This window comes from Orcinus orca, chromosome 8, assembly GCF_937001465.1.
Source record: "Orcinus orca chromosome 8, mOrcOrc1.1, whole genome shotgun sequence".
Taxonomy (NCBI): Eukaryota; Metazoa; Chordata; class Mammalia; order Artiodactyla; family Delphinidae; genus Orcinus; species Orcinus orca.
This window is the reverse complement of record NC_064566.1, coordinates 11,521,157-11,542,753: the sequence shown is the minus strand read 5'-3', so window position 1 is coordinate 11,542,753 and position 21,597 is coordinate 11,521,157. Positions and strand designations below refer to the sequence as shown.

At 42.5% G+C, this 21,597-nt stretch overlaps 1 protein-coding gene across 1 annotated transcript; it reads right to left on the bottom strand.

Moving 5' to 3' along the window:
* Positions 1 to 658: 658 nt before the first annotated feature.
* LOC101285494 (olfactory receptor 9I1-like) lies at positions 659 to 1,574 on the bottom strand. The gene is given in 3 exon segments (XM_012538223.2): positions 659 to 1,041; positions 1,044 to 1,406; positions 1,409 to 1,574. Coding segments are annotated over 3 exon segments (912 nt in total).
* Positions 1,575 to 21,597: the final 20,023 nt, after the last annotated feature.

Sequence of the window (21,597 nt, the reverse complement as noted above, 5' to 3'; positions counted from 1 at the left end):
TGGGTTCTTAGGAATGGACTGGAGGTGGGAGAGGGAGAAGAAAGTACATTTGAATTGCTGGAAATAAATGTTATCACATTTGCAGTTAAAAGTTTTTAAAAAAATCTTTTATTGAAGTATAGTTGATTTACAAAGTAGTGTTAATTTCTGCTGTACAGCAAAGTGATTCACTTATACATCCATATAAATTCTTTTTTCATGTTCTTTTCCATTATGGTTTATCACAGGATATTAAATATAGTTCCCTGTGCTACACAGTAGGACCTTGTTGTTTATCCATCCTATATATAATAGTTTGCATCTACCAACCCCAAACACCCACTCCATCCTTCCCCCACGCTTCCTCACCCTTGGCCACCACAAGTCTGCTCTCTATGTCTGTGAGTCTGTTTCTGTTTCATAGATAAGTTCATGTGTGTCATATTTTACATTCCACATATAAGTGATATCATATGGTATTTGTCTTTCTCTTTCTGACTTACCTCACTTTGTATGATAATCTCTAGTTCCAACCATGTTGCTGTAGATTTGCAGTTTTTCTTGTGTGCCTGTGGTACCTCTCTACCTTCTTTTTGTTTGTGGGTACCGGTTGCATATACTGCTGGTGCCTATTAGGATATATTAATACGGGAAAAAAATGGACCAAGATCTACACACTCTATGACACTTGGAATCTACCAGTGACCTTTCTGAAGGCCGCTTTCACATCCTTATTTCTCAGGCTGTATATCACAGGGCTCAGCATGGGGATGACCACACTGTAGAAGACAGACACTACCTTGTCTTCCTCGAGGGATTTGCCTGAACCACTCTGCAGATACATGAAGATGAGGGTCCCAAAGAAAACGGCCACAGCAGTGAGGTGGGAGGAGCATGTGGAGAAAGCCTTAACCCTGCCACCTGAAGAGTTCACCCTCAAAACGGTCTTGATGCTAAGCAGGTAGGAAATCAGGATGACCAAGGCATTGGCCAAAATCACAAAGTTGCCAAAGAAGACAACGACAGTCTCAATGTTTGTTGTGTCACTGCAGGCAAGCTTCAGAAGAAGAAGTTGATCTGATTGTTATCACAGAAGGCGAGGGTGAAAGCACACATGGTACGCAGGATGGACCTCGCTACCCCATAGACACAGGCTCCCAGCACTAGACTCCAGCAGACCCTGGGATGCATGACCACAGTGTAGAGCAGTGGGTTGCTAATAGCCGCATAGCGATCATAGGCCATCACAGCCAGCAGGAAACACTCTGTGCCTGCACAAATGGTGAAGAAAAAGAACTGGGAAGCACACTGGCCATAGGAGATGACTGTCTTGCCTGTGGCGAGTGTGGCCAGGATCTGAGGGGTGATGGCCGAGGTGTAGCAGATGTCTAGCAGGGAGAGGTGACTCAGAAGGAAGTACGTTGGGTGTGGAGTTGGACATCCTCTTGGATCAGAATCATCATCCCTATATTCCCCAGAAGGGTGACTAGACAGAGACTCAGAAACACCAGGCAGAGGGGAATCTCCAGCTTAAGGGAGCCAGTGAAGCCCATAAGGATGAACTCAGTTACTCTGGTGAAATTATTCTTGGCCATGGATTCCACATAGACTGTTGATCTGAGGCTGAGAATGAAATGAAAAAAAAAAATCCCAGAATTGAAAGACTGATGTTTTCTCTCTGGTAGAAGTTAGGTTTATATTTCTGGGCAAATGTGCAGAGATTGTTTTTGAGAAATCTTACACCTGGCTGATTCTTCTCTGGCATCCTGCATTTTTTGGAAGCTGAGCCATGAGCTGGTGTTTCTAATTCAAATTAACTCTGGTTTATATTTGGAAATTCCTGTGAAGATAAGAGACACATAGACTCCGAGATTTGGAAACAATCTAGGCAGCATCTGCTCTAATCCCCACTGGATCTTGGAGTCTCCTCTGCTGCACACCCTCCACGTGTTTGTACGGTTGCCTTGTGAGCTTCTATCTGTGGACAGTTCTACCTGTTAATTCTCTTTTTGTATCTGGATTCTTTCTCTTTATATTCTATGCATTGACTTTAGTTTCGCCTCTTCCAGACACAGCCGTTCTAATTCCTTTTTCTCAGGAAAGCATTTCAGAAGTTGGAAGATGACAAATCTGCTCTTTATGTGAACTATTCCCTCATATTAACCATTGATACATATTTTTCTTATTATCTAATTCAGCGTGTGGTCAAAAATTGCTTAGTCAGTTGGTATTAAAAGATGTTTAAGGGTACAAACTAGCAACTAGTAGATAAATAAGTTCTGGAGATCTAGGGCACAGCACAGTGATTATAGTTGAAATACTGTGTTGTAAACTTCAAAGTTGCTAAGAGCCTTGATTGTTCTCACCACAAAGAAGACATGATAGTTATGGGACATGACAGAGGTGTTAGCTTATGCTATGGTGGCAATCATATTGCAATATATGTGTATCAAACCAACACATTGTACAACTTAATCTTACACACTGTTATATGTCAATTACATCTCAGCATCAATAAAAAACTGAAAGTCTTTTTCTCCATTTTAATCTTTACCACTTTAATCTTTCCTCTAGCTCTCATCAGTGGTCACTAGTGGGAGGGAGACACTGACATATCATGTAAAACACAGCCTCCTTGAGCTGTTCCCTCCACCCCACTCCAGCAGCCTGGCCTGGGGATGAGTTACGTTCTTTGGAAGGTCCTTTTGGTATGGTCAAGATCCATGGCTACCACCTCTAGGACAAACACTAACTAGCTGAATAACCTTCAGAAGTTCACTTTCCCTCCTTGGGCTTTACTTTCTGTCCTGAAAAATGGTAGGGCTAGATTATATGATCATTAAAGTTCTTTTGCTCTCGCAGTCCATGATTTGTATGTCTAGGTGTATGGGCTAAATGAGGCTCTTGAAAGAATTTTCCTAACATCTGTACTATGTAATGTGTATACTCTAGCTACTAATTACTGAGTATATTAAATATGCAGGCACTATTTCAAGTGATTGATAGATACTTAAACATATCATGGAATCTTGAATCCAAAGATTCAAGGAAATCTTGACTATTTCCCAGTTCCTTGAATCAGGAACTGGGGCATATTAACCATATTCCCCAGTTCCTGATAAACCATCATTATTGAACAGGGCAAGGTCTTTCTTCATATTATTTTCCCTCCTATCCCTCCATCCTCAATCCTTCCCCAACCCCTCATAGCGATCTACTTTAGTATATGTGAAATATATATCATCCCATGTTTATTCCTTTTATATTTATTTAGAAATATGTGTATCTTTATTTTTTTAATATTTATTTTACTTAGTTATTTGGTTGTGCCGGGTCTTAGTTGTGGCAGGTGGGTTCCTTGGTTGCGGCTCGCTGGCTCCTTAGTTGTGGCATGCGAACTCTTTAGTTGTGGCATGCATGTGAGATCTAGTTCCCTGAGCAGGGATTGAACCTGGGCCCCCTGCATTGGGAGCTCAGAGTCTTCACCACTGCTCCATCAGGGAAGTCCCAGAAATATGTGTATCTTTAAAAAAATGTAGTGATTTTAGTGTGTTTTAAATTTTATATGCATGATCTTTTTTGTGTCTTTTCCCACATGTAGCACATCTTTGTGATTTATCCATGTTATGTAGGTAAATCTAGTTTGTTATTTCTGATTTTATTATGGTTTTCTTGTGTGCTTACAGCCCACTTACTCACCCTTTCCACTAAAAACCTTGGAGCTTTGCGTATATTATCTTGTTTAATCCTGGAAATAGTCCTTCAAGGGCTGTTATCTTATTTTTCACTAATGAGGAATCTGAACTTCTGGGAGATTAATTTGTCTAAGGTCACCCCGTTTAATAAGTGGAAGGTGTGTGTTCCGAACAATATTGGTTTGATGGCAAATTCTCTGCTCTTTTGCTATGAATTTGTTTTGCCGCCTTCCTACATTTAACTACATATTTATGATTTATGGAATCAAAGAAATCTACCTGCAGTTCTTTAGATAATCAGATCCTTCCTACTTTCAAGTCATGAGTAAACTTGGTTAATTTCAATATCTTTCTCAACCTCTAATTCTGAAATTGTCATAGTCCATTTTCGATCCATCTCATGGTGAGATCCCAGGGTTCCCTCTGATTTAGGGACAAGATTGTTCGATGCACATGACCAGAGATTAGGTGGCAGATCATCTGGGTACAAATGCAGTCACACAGGGTTTGTGCCACAGGCAATACCCAACTCATACATTAGCCCTAATCCTTCCCGCAGCCCTTTAAGTTGGGTATAGCCATGACTATTTGATGGAAGAGTAAAAGGAGGCTCAGAGATGTTAAGGAGGTTGCCCAACTTGCCACACACCTAGGAAGAAAGAAAATCAACATTTCAATCTGGGACTTTCTTTCTTTTTTTTTTTTTTTTTTTCCTCCTGCGGTACGCGGGCTTCTCACTGTTGTGGCCTCTCCCGTTGCGGAGCACAGGCTCCGGACACGCAGGCTCAGCGGCCATGGCTCACGGGCCCAGCCGCTCCGCGGCATGTGGGATCTTCCCGGACCAGGGCACGAACCCGTGTCCCCTGCATCGGCAGGCGGACTCTCAACCACTGCGCCACCAGGGAAGCCCCAATCTGGGACTTTCTAACTCCAAATGTGGTGCTCTTTCTGCCCCATTGTGCTCTCTTCATAGGGGAGCAGAATTATCTTTTCTTCAGACCCAAGTCTCAACTTTTAAATGGTAGCACCTCTAAGAGTATTAGGCAAATACTCAACTTCTAGGGGAGAAAAGGGTTAAGTTCGGTTTTGGAGTTTCTTGGTGGTCCACGTCTTTTCTTCTCTTTCCTTGTTTTTGGGTTAAGACAGACTTAGTTGGCCCATATCCCTCCTTTGGTACGTTCTTGGGAAAATTGCTTACCCAATTAGAATCTCAACTTTCTCAATAATAAAATGGGAACATAATTGGGGCTTCCCTGGTGGCGCAGTGGTTGAGAGTCCACCTGCTGATGCAGGGGACGCGGGTTCGTGTCCCGGTCAGGGAAGATCCCACATGCTGCGGAGCGGCTGGGGCCGTGAGCCATGGCCGCTGGGCCTGCGCGTCCGGAGCTTGTGCTCTGCAACGGGATAGGCCACAATGGTGAGAGGCCCGCGTACCGCAAAAAAAAAAAAAAAAAAAAAAAGGAACATAATAATAATGTTTGAAAACTTAGAATGGGGTTTTACCTAATGTGATAGAGTTTGCTTAATTTCCAGAATATTTCCCAGAAGGAAACTTTTCAAGACCAGGCTGTTGACACCCAGTTTTGAAGATGTTATTTAAGGGGCTTGGGGGTACCAGCAGCTTAGATTGGGTCCAGAGTAGAGGACAGCTATAGATTCCCTGAACCCAACAGCTCATAAGTGGGAAAACAAAGGTTTGTGGCCAGTTGACATTTTAAAAAGTCTTCGGGACACTTATGAGTTGACCTTATTACTTGTAATATGCTTTGATTATAATATGTAATGTAGAAGAATATGCAGTCGCTGGAGGGGATAGGGAAAGAGAGACAGTCTTAGCCTGGAGCAACACTTCAGAGAAGAGATGTGTTTACTTTAACTTGGAATCTTCTCCCAAACTCTTCCTTCTCTTTCTTCCAAGGGTTGAGTCCCTTGGGGACAATGAAGGAGATTAACAAAGTTAACCCTCCTCACCTTATGGGATTGGTATCTCAAAACATCTATTGTCAACATTTAGCGAGTTCTTGCCCTGAGTCGGGTAGTGTGCTAAGCACTGTAAAGGCTTTCTTTCATTTAAAGCTGACAATAACATTATGAGAGAGGAATATTTTTCTTTATTTTATGGTTGAGGAAACTGAGACTTAAAAATATTAAGTATTTTGCTTGAGGTTTCAGGCTAGAAAGAAAAGATGTTTAGATGTCAACCCTGGCCTCCCTGATCCCAGTGTTGGGGTGCTGAACCACTGTGCTGCGTGTCCTTCCTAATACTGGTAGCCATTCATTGAGCATCTACTATGTGTCAGCCAGGATGTTAAATATCCTACACACATTATCTCGTATAATCCTCACAGTGACCCTGTGATAGAGGTATTATTTTGTCCTGGAAGGCACTAAGACTCTGAATAGTCCAGTAACTTGTTCAAGGTCACATGACTAGTCAATGAAAAGCCCAGATTCTAACTGAGGTCGCAGAGCCAAAGCTCCAGTACGTATGATTAATCCCACCTACAGCATAATTATAGGAAGTAGAGTAATTTACAGTGAATTCTCTGGTCTAAGCTATGCAGTACAGTACCCCACCCCTGCCTCATAAAACTATTCATATTTTCTAAAATTTACCTAGTGACACACACATAAGCCTGAATAGACTGCAGCTGTAGTTTTCCAAAAAAAAAAAAAAAAAAGACCCAGACTGACTTGTGTATTTCATAAAAGAGCTGAAATCTCAGACTGGACATGGTCCCAACAGGGGAGAAGTTTTGATGACAATGGTCAGAATCTCTGTCCAGTTGCATCTTCCCCAGTTTGTGTGGACCTTACTTCAGAGCTGGTACCCTATCAATGTTGTCAAGGTAACAATTACATCCTACTTACCTGGTGGAATAATCTAATTGGGTTCATCTTAGGTTTGGAATCAAACTAATTCAAGGTCATTTAAGCATTTTGTAGAAAGCAGCTCAGATTACTCAAGTAGATGTATGGTAGCTGACAGATCTTAGGTTTCTTCTTGTTAAGCGAACCAGTGGGGTTTTAAAAATACTTCTGGGGATGGTTTTGTGGGAGGGACACAGTAAGCACAAAGGTTGTCCCTGAATCACGAATCAGCAACCTGGGACAGCCCCCAGGGCTCCCTGGAAAAGGCAGCCTTGTCAGCGAGAACAGACTACGGAAGGGGCTCATTATCTGTCTCCGCGCATCAGAGAGGATAAAAACAAATCTTGTGGGATTTCATGGCAACTCCTGAGTCTTGTTAGCTCCAAAGCTCATTTGCAGTTTCTATAAGGAATGAATTTGGTTCCTCTTTGCCACTGGCCCTCAATGTCCTGCTGTCCCAGTTAGCGGTAGTGTCAGGACTGGAACTCAGCTCTGAGGATTCCTGGCGAACTTTTCTACACTGCGTCCATCCTTAAACCTGAGGTCAACTCTCAGCTCAGGGGCTGAAACCTAGCTGCATTGCCTGCTCAGAATTTCATTAGGAGGGCTGTTTACTGATTCAGGAGGGAATGAGGCTAGGGCGGTCTAAACATGCTTCATTTGAATCTCTATCACGAGTCTACCACTTTCCTTAAAGATGCATTTCCAGAGTTTCTATGGGCAGCCTTCTCTGGTTATTCCAGCTCTCATCTCTTCCCTGGTTCTCTGAAACCCACACTCCCTTTGTTAGACCCACACAATTGGGCACTTAATTCTGCTTGTCTTACATTGTTTATGACTGTTCCTTGGTGGTTAGTCTCATCTCTCCAGCTAGATGACAGGTCTCTGGAGACCCCATCTTACTTCTTTCTAATAACTTGTGTCCTGCCTCAGTAGAATCACTCCTCTGCCCTGTAGGCTTTCATCCACTCATTAATGTAGGATCAGAGCTCTTCCAGCGGGAGAGTTTTGGAGACGCCATGTGCCCCATCACTCCAGAGTAACATGGCTGGAATAAAATCCTTTGATAATTAGCAAGCATTCAGCCCAGCCAGGGTGACTTTTGCAATTGCAGATGCAAGATGATGCAAGAAAATATCACGAAGAAGGAAAGCAGCCACAGATCAGGACCTCTGGCAGCACAGTGAATTCTATTTTCCAGTGCACTTCAGATAATATTTATGATCTTTTCCTGTAATTAAATACTTATTGAAATAACTGTGCGGTAAGAGTATGTGCACTGTATTGGGAATGTTTTCTGGAGTGGTATAGAGGGTAGAGTGACAATTGGGACAAAGTAGAGAAAAAAGAGAGAAATAAACCAGTCATGATAATATTCCATTAAACATCCCCTGGGGAACTTGTGAAATGAGTGATTGTAGAGTAATTATTACTCTTTTCCCTTTGTGACATATTGGGAGGATCTGGAGAGCTTTGATGTATTACACAATTATTATTGTTGTTGTTGTTATTAATATCAAGCCTAGAACTTTTGTTTGGAATTTTGGGAAGAGATGTGTCTTAAGTTGGGTTCCTTAAAGACCTGAGACAAGGATTTGGGGGCCAGTGTTTCACTGAGGGAGTGATTATAGAAGAAACCCGTAAGGGAGTGAAGGAAACAGAAAATAGCGAGCAAAGAGGTAGTTTCAGTTGGAGTGTAGCCTTGGCCTGATCCTTAGGGGACCTCTGGAGAATGAACTATACTGTGGGCTCAGTTCTGCCTCTAGGCAAGGGATTTGGCCTTTTGCAGGCCATATCAATTATCTACTGACTGAGGGCTTCTCCCAAGAGGTGGGGATGGGACCCCCTAGGCATTTCTGGGACAAGTGGATCTCTTGGCTGAGGGCAATACCCCATAGAAGGCAGTAGTTATCAGTCATTAGCAGCCAACACTCATAGCAAAACAGTATGGTACCGGCATAAAAATAGTCACATAGGCCAGTGGAAGAGAATAGAGGATAAGGATTTTGTAGAGCCCACATATAAGTGATATCATACAGTATGTGTCTTTCTCTGACTTATTTAACTTAGCATAATGCCCTTAAGGTCCATCCAAGTTGTTGCAAATGGCAGAATTTTCTTCCTTCCTTCTCATGGCTGAATAATATTCCATTATATACATATCACATGTTCTTGCCTCCTTATAATCCATATTCTTCACAGAATCTGGAGAAATTGTTTAAACATGACATCAGATTCTATAACTTCCCTTTTAAAAACCCTTCACTGGCTTCCCATTGCACTTAGGAAAGAAGTTTTCTTTCTTATTCTAGCTTATGAGACCATATGTGATCTGCCCCATACATACGTCCATTCTTCATCTCCTATTGCTTTGCTTTTTTCTTTTTTTTTAGTGGGGAAAAGTCAGCCTTGCCTGGACAGATCAGGATAAGGAAAGATAGAGAATGCTGAGGATGGATGGACCTGGAGGGGCAAAAAGACAGTAACCAGCACAGATCAGAACTGTCTGGGATTAGTCTGTCTTCAGACCTTTTATTCTTTTTCCTGACATGTCCAAAGAGCATAGGAGTGGGATGGGTGGGTGTTTTCTGCATACTTGAATTAACCTTAAATAAAATTATAAAGGTTATCCAAGGATATTCTTTGGGATCTGAGCAGCCCACAAAACTTTTCATTTTTGATGTCCAGTGGTGTGATTGCCATGTACAAGAAGGAGCATGTGGGATCTAGCTGCTCTAGAAATGGAAGTCTTGGAAAAAAATCCCCACGGGGGATGACCCTGGGTGCCCAGGGATTTTCTCCCAGCTCACTTCCCACCTGGAGGGTTTACTCAAATTGCACTTGATGGGAGAGGTGGACTTTGGCAGGGGTCAAAGTTTAATGGCCACCACTTGCATGGTATCATCTTGCAAGGCCAGAGGGTCTGTCCGCTTGGCAGCCAGGACACCTCCAGCCTCCCCCGGCCTTAGCTGACAATAGGAGCCCTGCTGCTGCCTTTCTAGCTGTTCCTTGAGAGCCCAGCTTATTCCTGCCTCAGGGCCTTTGCACTTGTGGTTCCTGCTGTCTGGAATGTTTTTCACACAAGAAGATGCTCTTGTGTCTTTTTTTCATGCAGATCTCAGTGTAAACGCCACATCAGAGAGGTCTTTTCTGACTTCCAGGAGTCCCCTTTCTCTGTCACCACACCAGACATTTACTATCACATCACCCTACTCTATTTCTTTATAACACTATTTTCTCTGTCTCTACCTATTAGAATGTAAACTCCATGAGGGCAGATATTTCATCTGTTTGGTTCATTATCATATCTTTAGTGCCCAGTTCCCGGCATATAATAGGAACACAATAAATATTTCTCAAAGAAATGAAAGGAGATATCCTTAATGTTTCTATAGTTCACTCAGAAAAGTCAAACACCTCATTAGAAAAACAAGGCAAAGAATATGAATGCTAAATTTACAAAAAAGAAATAAAGTGGCTAAATAACACAGGAAAAATGTTTAACATCAGAAGCATGTACGAAGACCCTTAAAAATGAGAATGCCCTTCCCCCCACAGTTCTGCTTCTAAAAATTTATCCTAAGGGAATAATCATTACTATCTCTAGAAATGTATGATCATGCTACTGTTATTTCATAATAAAAAATGGAAAATATCAAATTGACCCAAATTATTTAGGTGTAATAGGATACTTTTGATGTGAGGAGCTGGGGTTCACATGTAAGCATCTCCCAGTGCACACACTTGCTCTTCGTTCTTGGATGTTGTGTGGGTGGTGTTGACAAGGACCACTGATCTACACAGGATGCTGAGGAATTTCCCCTGAGATAAGGCATTCAAACTTAGATCTCCACAGAGGCTCAGGGATATAAAATATCTCAGTTGGCCTAGGTTGGGGTGAACCTGTGAGGAACCCACCGTAAGGGAGTGAAGGCCACGTCTTCCCGGAAGGCAGGGCCACATCATTTGTGGTGGGTGTTACTGTCAGATGGACAAAGTAGCAGATGAAGAGCTCGTTTCCATCCACTGTGCTGGTGGATGGTGGCAGAGGCGGGGAGTGATTTGAGAGCTTAGCACTTTGGGGCAGAAGCCCGTGTACTGTGGGGCTGCCTCATTAACCCTGGAGCAGGCTAGAAGGGCAAAATGGGGACTCAACACTAGGGCAACTCTGTGGAATGGGCAGGGGTTCTAGGAAACATTGAGATGAGGTGGAGTACGAATGTAAATGTGACCTCATGTGACCACCGAGGTGGAGAATGCTCAGGATAAAATGCTAAGTGGACAACAGTGTTTGCAATATGCATTTTCTCCATCACATGTGAGGATAAGGAATCCCATACATCTTTTTTTAAAAGTATGCACAGAAAATTTTATTTATATTGAAAGTCCAGACTAATGAATTCACAATTATTAGAGTTCAGCAAGTGTTCAAGGTAAAAGGACCTACATAAATAACTATCTCGACAAATATCATATGATATCACTTATACATGGAATCTAAAAAAGTGATACAAATGAATTTATTTACAAAACAGAAATGGACTCACAGACATAGAAAACAAGCTTATGGTTACCAAAGGGGAAAGGAGGGGGGAGGGATAAATTGGGAATTCAGGATTAACAGATACACACTACTATGTATAAAATAGATAAACAACAAGGACCTACTGCATAGCACAGGTAACTATATACAATATCTTGTAAAAACCTATAATGAAGAAGAATCTGAGAAAAAAGGTACATATATGTATAACTACATTATTTTGTTGTATACCTGAATCATTGTAAATCAACTATACTTCAATAAAAAATAATTTAAAAAGTTAAAAAAATAGATAGCCTTTCTCTACATGAGCAGTGATCAATAAAACAATGAAAGGGAAAACTAAAGGTCTAATGAAGGGACTGAATGAATGGAAGGGAGGTCTCATATCTCATAGATTGGTATAGGCTTAGAGTTATAAGGGTGTGTCCTGTGTGTAACAATGAGAAATACCACAAATCCTTATTAATGTTTTCAAAATTATGTAAATCTGTTTCAATTACCTTTCTATCAAGATTAGAAGGATATTAAATCTCAGAAATATATATATATATATATATATATATATATATATATAAAATTAAAAAAATATATATTTTCCCTATAGGGTCTTTCCTTTACCAAAGAGTTTTGAGGATTCTTATATTCCAGAAAACTGGGGGATGGCTTTTGCATTTGGGTTATCATGACTACCCTTGTGATTGTTCAAGTGCAGGTGGTATAACAGATGAGGGCAATCTCACCAACTTTGTGATGAGTTTGGGAGTTAGTTTTTCTTTTCTTGTGGTCACCTAGACTTTTAGGGTGTATAGTGTTTGATGGCCCAACACCACGAGCTGTCCCGCAAGAGGTCTCACCATTTTCCAGGGCTTTCCAGTGGACTATAGTTTCCTCCCACTTGAGTAACTTACAATAGCTACATTTCTCTTGTTAACTCACCCCAGTGGAACAGTATAAAAATAGGGTATGAACTTCAATCCTGATTTTTAAAAAATGTATATAAATGTCTATAGGAAGGATATTAATAGTACCAGACCCTGTTCTGTGTGTTTCATACGTATCTTCTTTAACCTCCATGTCCATCTCAGGAGGTGGGTTTAGAGAAGTGACGTAACTTACTTAAATTCCGAAGGTGGAGAAGGAGGTTCGAACCCACACAGTCTACTGCCAGAGTCTATGTGCCAGATAACCATGGTCTAGTGCGTTTCCCTCCAGCTGCTAACAGCACTTATTGGAGTGGTGTGATTATAGTGGTTTAAATATCTTCATTTATGGTTTTTGGACACTGTCCAAATTTTCTACCCTAAATAGCGGTATTTATAATCAACTAACTGACATCAAGAAGTACAGGATAGTGGTTAAGAGCAAGGTGTCTGGAGATGTCATGCCAGCCTTCCCTGGTTCCAAACTCAGCTTTCCCCTTACTACCTGTGTGACCATGGGTGGTTATTTCACCTCTCTGAGCCTCAGTTTCCTCACTGGTAGAATAGAATAATAATAGTATCTACCTCATAGGACTGTTGTGAGGAGTCAATGGGTTAAACTTGGATAAAAGTAATATGGTATGCTGGGTACTCCCTAAGTACTTTATATGCAGATTATTAATATTAGTTGAGTAAATGAGTAAGCAGGCTGCTGAGACTTCACATAATCACTAATTTCACTTGTGCCCCATAAATGCTATTGTTCAGGAGGGATCTCCTTGGGTGGTTGACAACTTTTCAGAGAGAAGAACATAGAAATATCTACTCCCATCCCCCAAATGAGATTACATTATGGTTGGAGCTGCCAGACAGGACAAAGTTTGAGTGGGAAGAAACTGAGAAAGCTAACTTTGCAGGGGCCCTTTTCTGAAGGTTTCTCTCTTCTGGGACTCAGAGAAGACTAATTAGAAGCTTAGGGCCTGATTAGAGCACCCCAATCAGTGGCTAATCCCCCTGCCCCGGTTTTCAAATTGCCTTCACGGAGCACCCAGAATAGGACAGCGACCCAGGCACCTATGAATGGGTGCTTCTGTGGAGGTTGGAGCTTATGAGCTGCAGGTGCTGAGATGTTTATTCCTCTTATGCCCAAAAGCACCATTTGGACGTCACATGTACTCCCATCCAGCCTAGTCATCCAGGGAGGGACCTCTTGGCTCTGCTGAAGGTAAGTGTGGCCAAGTTAGATCAGACAGAAAATGAACCACAGTCCAGATTCGAAACGTACTTGACAAGCTGAATGTTGGTTTCCTCTCATCTAAAAAGGGTTTATCTCTTTTTTTTCTTTAGAGAGTAGGGTCAAAGCTAGTGTGGTTTGTGAGGGAGCGCAATGTACCGGGAGTTATTAGTTTTGCTTCCTCTTGCAGTGATGCAAGACACTTAGCATCTTTGGGTCTCAGTTTCCTCATTTATACCATGGGACTGATAATGCATCTCATACCTGCTTCAGGTGATTGTTTTCAGGATCAGAAGAGACAAGGTAGGTGAGACTATATGGAACACTATGGGGGCTATTTCAAGTAAGGGCTTACACTGAGAAAAGGGGAAGAGCAAGAAGCAACTCTTGTTGAATCTCTAAGAAATTTGTAAAATTCTGGCAGGTATTTGGAATGTGATGGTATTGACATTACAGAGAGAGCTGGAAACTACAGGTAGGCTCTAAAACAGAATGAGCTCCTTTGTGGGAGAATAATTTCCCCATCATTGGAATTGTTCCAGCTCCATAAAGATTGGTCAGAAAGGGTCACCATTAGCTCAAAGGCCAGCCATCAGAGATGCCCTAGACAGGATTTCTGCTGTGGGTGGGAGGTAAATCTCAGATTCCTGCAGTTGAGAGATCGTGAAACTACTTTCTATGAGTGCTCACTAAGCCCCACGAAAGCATAGAGAACTGAGGTCTTTCTTTTAGGACTGGTCAGCTGGGCACTGACTTTGGGAGAAGCTCTAAGGATGTTAGGAGGTGTAAAAACCCCATCCAGGGCTTCCTTGGTGGCGCAGTGGTTGAGAGTCCGCCTGCCGATGCAGGGGACACGGGTTCGTGCCCCGGTCCGGGAAGGTCCCACATGCCGCGGAGCGGCTGGGCCCGTGAGCCATGGCCGCTGAGCCTGCGCGTCCGGAGCCTGTGCTCCGCAACGGGAGGCCGCGACAGTGAGAGGCCCGCGTACCGCAAAAACCAAAACAAAACAAAACAAAAAACCCATCCAGAGCTAAAGAGACCTCACGCTGCTGCTCACTCTTTGTAAGGCTGGTTCTGTCCAGGTATCCCCATCACCAGAACTCCTGTCCCCTCCCAATCCCTTTAAGGGGGCGGGCACAGTTCACCTGTTCTCACCACTCTCTGAGAGGCAGAGGGCTTGAGTACTTCTGGGCAACAGAAAAGCTGTGCTAAGACTCCGAAAAGGTGAAGCAGCTTAAGCAGTAGAAAGAGTGTCTTGTCAGGCTGCAGGAGATCTGTCACTCCCAACATTTTGCATTGGTGTTTGCTTCTGGGCAAGACCCTCCTCATCTTGGGGCCTCTTTTCCTCGTCTCTACTTCATCTGCCTGAAGGCAAAAGGGCAGAACCGTGACCTTTAGAAACACCTTTAAGTTGCAGGATTCTACCGCACACTCTGTCCAGTGAGCAGATGAGGCAGAGTGAGCAGGCATTGGTGAAGGAGAAGGGTAAGAGATTTGAGGTCAGTGTTTGGACAGAATTTATATGCCATTCTGGAAGTTTCTTGTAGGATCACAAAGTGAGGATGATCTCGAGATTTCGACTTTTCAGATCTCCCCACGCCTCCACCTCCCGTCTTCAGGCGGGGCATCTGTATCACTGTAACCCCCAAGCTGAGGGATTGGGCGGTGCGGTGGAAAGGGCTCTGGATCTCAGTTGTGGCTGCTTTTCTTCCTAGCTTTGTGACCTGCGGACAAATCTGTTGACCTCTCTGAGTCCCCACTGTCCTCACCTCAAAATGGGTTATGTGAGAGTCAGATGGGATAATAGGAGTACAATGTTTTAAAGTGAGGGATCATGAAAGTCATGTGTAATTCGGGGGAGGGGAGTTCACACCTTCCATTGTATGCAACAGAACCAATGTTTGTTGAGAACACAGGCCTTCTCATTTCATCCTCGCAGCGCTCCTGTGACTTGGGTAGTATTCATGTCCATCTTAGAGGCGAAACAGCTGAAGTCCAGATAATTTACATGGCTGGCTGGAACTTGACCTCACTGTGATAGAACTCCAAAATATTCTGGTTCCATGACACCACGCTGGTTCTGCCTTTCTGCTATTTTCAGTGGGGCTTGCTGGAGAATACTTTCCTATGTATTTCTAAGTTTAAATTCAACTAGCAAATGACCTATTAAAGTTTTCCGCCAAACAAGTTTCTGGGAAAAAGGGGAGCTCTTGAATAGTCTATTTTTATCTCTAGATTGAGCTACTTTTTACCTGAACACGGAGTGTTGGTGGAAGAAACTGCTTTTTTTTTTTTTTTTCCACCACTTAAGCGTCCTTAGGACCCAAGTCCACCCTGACACTTGGAGTGGCAAAGCATCTTGTACCTGTTCCTTTATTCCTTTTACCTCTTCAAGTTACCACAAGCAGATGATGCCAGCTCTGTTCTAGTGGCACAGGGAGGATCATTGTCATCTAATGTCTGTTTAGCTCTATGTATACATCACTGCATCCCCGGTGGACAGTGTACTGCTGGGCACAGAATATAAAGGCAGATCTTTTAGAAATCTTTGTTGCATATTTCCAGCTGAGAACAAAGGCTACACAATTTCAGGCACATCATACAAACTTTTATATCTTACCATTTTAAAATATCTTTAACCCTGACTTGGAGGTTCTAAGTGGATTAGTTTTGCTGAGCTATATAAATACTTTTCAGATCCATGGCTCTGTATTTTCCACAGTACGTGCTATTATAAAGCTGGTGTCTGGGCCCTTATAACCATCCCTTCCAAGTGCAAACTTATTACTTTGAGAATCATCTTCCCATAGATTTTCTCGATTAATCCATACTTAGCCTCTTGGCCCCTAGTCCAGTGTTTTCTCTGCTCTGAGATACAGGTGGGGCATCTGCTGGACTTCTTCTCTTCTGAAACCCTCCTTAGTTTTCTGAAATTTAGGGGTGGTTTTGGGGAGGTTAATAAAATCCCAAGGAGTAAACAGTCTCATGGTCTTTCTCCTTCAGCTTTGGAATGTGTGAATTAGATGTCTAGGTGTGTTTACTATTGACTGATATAAAAATGAAGCTGTGGGTCTTAAGCAGACATGACTCATGTGAGGGAAAGATAACCTAGAGTTAGTGGTTCACCAGGAAGTGTCTGGAAGTGGAATATTTCTGTGCCCAATCAACAATTAGATAACAGGTCTTCCCTGGTGGCACAGTGGTTAAGAATCTGCCTGCCAATGCAGGGGACATGGGCTCCATCCCTGGTCCTGGAAGATCCCACATGCCGTGGAGCAACTAAGCCCATGCACCACAACTACTGAGCCCGCGTGCCACAACTACTGAAGCCCGCATGCCCTAGAGCCCGTGCTCCACAACAAGAGAAGCCACCGCAGTGAGAAGCCCGTGCACCGCAACAAAGAGGAATCCCCGCTCGCCGCAACTAGAGAAAGCCCGCATGCAGCAACAAGGACTCAACGCAGCCAAAAATAAAAATAAATAAATTTATTTTAAAAAACATAACAATTGGATAACAGAACACTGAGAATGCGAAATGCTGACATTGATCAGTACTGTGGCATTAATGGTGCCATTAAGGATTCCCTTTCTTCCTGTGCATCCTTAAAACCCAGCAATTTCAACTATTTTGTGGGCTTCAAAAACAGGCAACTGCTGCTTCAGTGTTCCATTCCTATTTCCCCAGCAACTTAGCTTATCTAAATTGCCTGGGACTAAATATTGTCCTCTGAGGCCACACCGATCCATGGTTCTTCTCCCTGCCTAGAGATTTTGTGCAGCCACTGTCGGTTTTCTTTAATCATAATTATTAGGAAGCTGATTGGCTGCTCTATCTAGAATTATCAATTCTTTTGGACCAGTTCAGGAGTTAAGACAAGGTATCACAGGCAAGTTGGAACTCTTCTTGGAGAGAACGAATTTTCCAGCTCCTCTGAAGATCAGGAAACACTTGGCAACCTTGATTTTCTTTAACATTTTCCTTTGCCTATTGAAAAATGGATGTACCTCCTGCTAAAAAGGATCACATTAATATGCGTTATGGGTTAGGAGACCCTGCACGCTTCTCACTGTGCCTCAAAATGCAGTCCCACGTCACTAACTTAGAATTTGGGTTTATGAAGATTTCAGGAACTGGCTACGGTAGCAAAGACCTTGAGACCCCCCCGAGCTTTCCACTTTCTCCCTTGAGCATCTGCCTTCCTTCACCATCCCCAGATGGGTCTGATTTAGGCTGACCCACTGTTCGTGCGCTGTCTTTCCTGAACCCGTTTGGCAAAGTCCTCTGGCAGCACCATGATTGGTCTGACGCGGATACGGCCTATCATTCAGATGAGCCTGGCTTTGGGCAAACAGGTGATTTTATTTTGTCCTGATTTATTCATTGATATCTCTTTCCAAAAGAGACTTAAAGTGGCTTATAAAAATGCATGACATGCAGCAAGATAAAATAAATAAAAACTGAGGAGTGAGACATGGACAAATGGAAAGTACAGGTGGGAAATGATGAGGAACCAGGAACAAGGTTGTTTCACGTGATTTTTGTCTTGACACTCAAACCTGTGCTGGAGGTGATGGTTCCTTCGTGGCTGCACACTCTTTTTTTTTTTTTTACATCTTTATTGGAGTATAATTGCTTTACAATGGTGTGTTAGTTTCTGCTTTATAACAAAGTGAATCAGTTATACATATACACATGTTCCCATATCTCTTCCCTCTTGCATCTCCCTCCCTCCCACCCTCCCTATCCCACCCGTCCAGGCGGTCACAAAGCACGGAGCTGATCTCCCTGTGCTATGCGGCTGCTTCCCACTAGCTATCTACCTTACGTTTGATAGTGTATATATGTCCTTGCCTCTCTCTCACTTTGTCCCAGCTTACCTTTCCCCCTCCCCATATCCTCAAGTCCATTCTCTAGTAAGTCTGTGTCTTTATTCCTGTCTTAGCCCTAAGTTCTTCATGACATTTTTTTCCCCTCAAATTCCATATATATGTGTTAGCATACGCTATTTGTCTTTCTCTTTCTGACTTACTTCACTCTGTATGACAGACTCTAGGTCTATCCACCTCATGTACACTCTTGATCAGAGTTTGATTCTGATGGTAGCCCTGTGCACCTCTTCTACCCTCCCATCCCTGCAGGTGAGACAAGACCAATAAAGATGACGCTGCAAAAAGGAGAACATGTGCAGTGTTTTCAGAACTGGGGTCATTTTCCAAAATCTATATTTAACTTATGTTTACTCTCCTCTTTGCCAAAACACAGACAGTAATGTATCTAAAGCCTTGAAAAATTTCTGGTACTCACTAGATGTTAACTCATTATTACCATACTCGTGAGCAATGGGGTAGCTGTTGGGAGCATGGCCTTGGAGTCCAACAGACCTTGGTTCAAATCCCAGCCTGGTGGTTTACCTAGCACCAAATTACAAATTAAGTAATTTGATTAATCAAATTACTTAACCTCTGCAAGCCTCTATTTTCCAGTCTATAAATAAGGATAATAACAATATCTGGCATTGGGGGATTGTGAAAAGTCAATGAGGCCGTTTATGTAAAACGCCTAGAACAGTATCTCACCTAAAGGGAGTGCTGTTTTAGTGCCATTCTTCATTATTGTTATTAATACATACCCTTTCCCTCTCTCACGGGACTTTTAAGAAGAGAAGAGAACCACCAAGTTGTAGAGCAAGATGCAGTGTTTGAGGTTAGCGAGTGCAGCCTTCTCACGTGAGGACACGGACCCGGAGATGGGAAGATAGTTGCTTGAGTTTACATAGTACATCAGTGGCAGACAGCAGATGTAACTTCAGGCCTCCAGGTGCTGCTTCCAGCCTTCCTACCATATACTCTCCCTGGCTCATCATAATCAGCGGCCCCTCCCCCACCATGACACTCTGCTCCGAAGGAGACTAGTCCCGCTCTCTCAGAGGAGATCTAAAAGTGTCTCTTAGGGGAGTGGTAGGTTGAGGTGGGTCTCCTGACTTGTGCATCTCTAGCTGGGGTTGCCTGGAACTCGGCTAGTGTCTCACTTCCTGGGTCAGAGTCATGAGCCATATGTCGGTTCATGGAAGCACAATGCATTTAGAGCCGAAGTCCTGGTGTGGTCTTGGGACAGTTGGTTTAACCATTTGAGCCTCATTGAACTCGATAGCAAAAGGAGCATCAATGAAATTTCTGAATGTCAGAACAAACGAGTGGCTGAAAACTCATTTTTGTAACAGTTACATGTATTGAGTATTTACCCTGTACTAAGCACAGCTTGTATTTCCATGAGTTATCTCTTTACCTCCCATAGCACAGCAGTACTGTTATTGCTGTTGCATGGGTATTTAGTCTAAGATGCTAGAGGTCAAGTACCTTGCCCAAGGTCATACAAACAGAAATGACTGAGTTTGGAACAAGCTCTGTCTGTCTTCAGGGCCCATTTTCTTAGCCACTGTGCTATATTGTTGGGATTCCAGTCTTCCCTTTACATTCAGTGATGGTAGGCTGATTACTGAGCCTCTAATGCCTTAGGGACTTCTCTCTGTATTAGGAGGTTGACACTTCTGAACAAAGTTGCCTTGAGAGTGTTTCACAAGGACCGGAAGAACTCTGTAGGTTGTGTAATGGAAGTGGAGTGATCCATTGCTGGTGTCTTTATTTTCTATTGTTTGTGGATGAATGATGTGTGCAAATAAGCATGAATAGTTACCCGATCCCTATTATATCTGATGAAATATCACCTTTTCAATGAACCTTCCCTGATGATCCTATTTAATACCCCTCTCCATACTTTGGATCTCCCAAAGCTCTGTGTGTGTGTGTGTGTGTGTGTGTGTGTGTGTGTGTGTGTTTCATAGCACTTATCTTCTATCATGGTAAAAAATATACTTCTTTTTTTAAAAAAAAAAAACATATTTTGTATATGCCTTGCTCTTCTGCTAGAATGACCACACCACAAGGGAAAGATCATTGTTTGTGTTTTGTTCCAAGCAACCAGAAGAGTGCCTAATGCATTGTAAGTTCTCAGCAGATTCTTACTGAATAATTAAATGAACATACTCTCTGTCTCTTTCTCCCCCTTTGGTCAAGATGATTTGTGTGAATTCCAAGAACACCGTGAGTTATTGTTTTGGTTGAAAGTCAGTATTATACTGAGCCCTAAGGTAAAAAAAAAACTCCTAAATATTTACATTATCAGGAACTCAGTGGGGGAGGGGTAAACACCAGATGTTGACGTTTATTTCATCATTAGATCAGGTTTTGCCAAACATTGGTGAAAATTTCATTTTCTTATTTATCTAAAATCCTATGAAATCTTTCTCAAATTCAGTTTTTGTTTCAAGGATGGAAGGAGGACAAAAAGAATCACCTTTGAAGTCCACATTCAGTATTTCCATTACCCCAACTGATCAACATCCAAAGGTACTGAGACAAGATTGTCTAAATGTCTGGCAAGAGCTTCATCTCTATTAGAATTCTAAACTCGATGTGATGGCTTTGTCTCTTAAGGAGCTTTGTCGGCTAATTCTGGAATGGCTTGATTCATGACTCTTACTGACTGATAATGATCTGGCATTTTAAAATAATGGGACTGTTCCTTTGGAATAAGTGAACCTGGAAACCAGGCCATGTTGCTTGGCAGAAAGAGAGAGGAAGAAGACACTTGGCAGGCAACAGGCTGTAGAAGTTGCAACAGTGCTTGCTCTTCACAGCTCTGTCTTGTATCCAAGCCCATTGGGTTCACGTGCACATCAAAACAACCACAAAGAAAGAGTTGATATTGGGACTCCAGGGGGCTGTGGACTTGGAGATAAGAAGATTCCAGAGTATGCATGAACCTAGAAGCATGTTACATTATTGCAGAATTTAGAAAAAAATAATTCTAAGTGTGTGAATTGGACCAAGTGTTAGGTACAGTATATAAGTGATGTCCTTCACAGTAATATTGTGACATTGGCATTGACATTCTCATTAAGCCAACAAGGAGACTGAGGTTCAGAAAGTTGAATTAACTTGCCCAAGGTCTCAAGGGATGGGAACCTTGGTCTGATATCAAAGCCCATGTCCTTAGTCCTATACCATTAGGTTTTCTCCAACAAAGTGGTATTTTCTGGCTTTTCAGGGAGACTGATGAAGGTTTCCAATTTGCCACCTGTAAGAAGCTAGAAAATGTCTAAGGATCTGAGTTCTAGCTCTGGCTTTGCCTCTTTACTATGAAATCATGCACTAGTCACTTTACCTCTTTGACCCTCATATTCTTCTCTCAAAAGTGGGATTAACAATATGTGCTTCCAAGGATCTCTGAAAGATCAAATGCAATAAAGTTTGTAAAAAATGTAAAATGAGTTACAAATCTCAAAGATTATT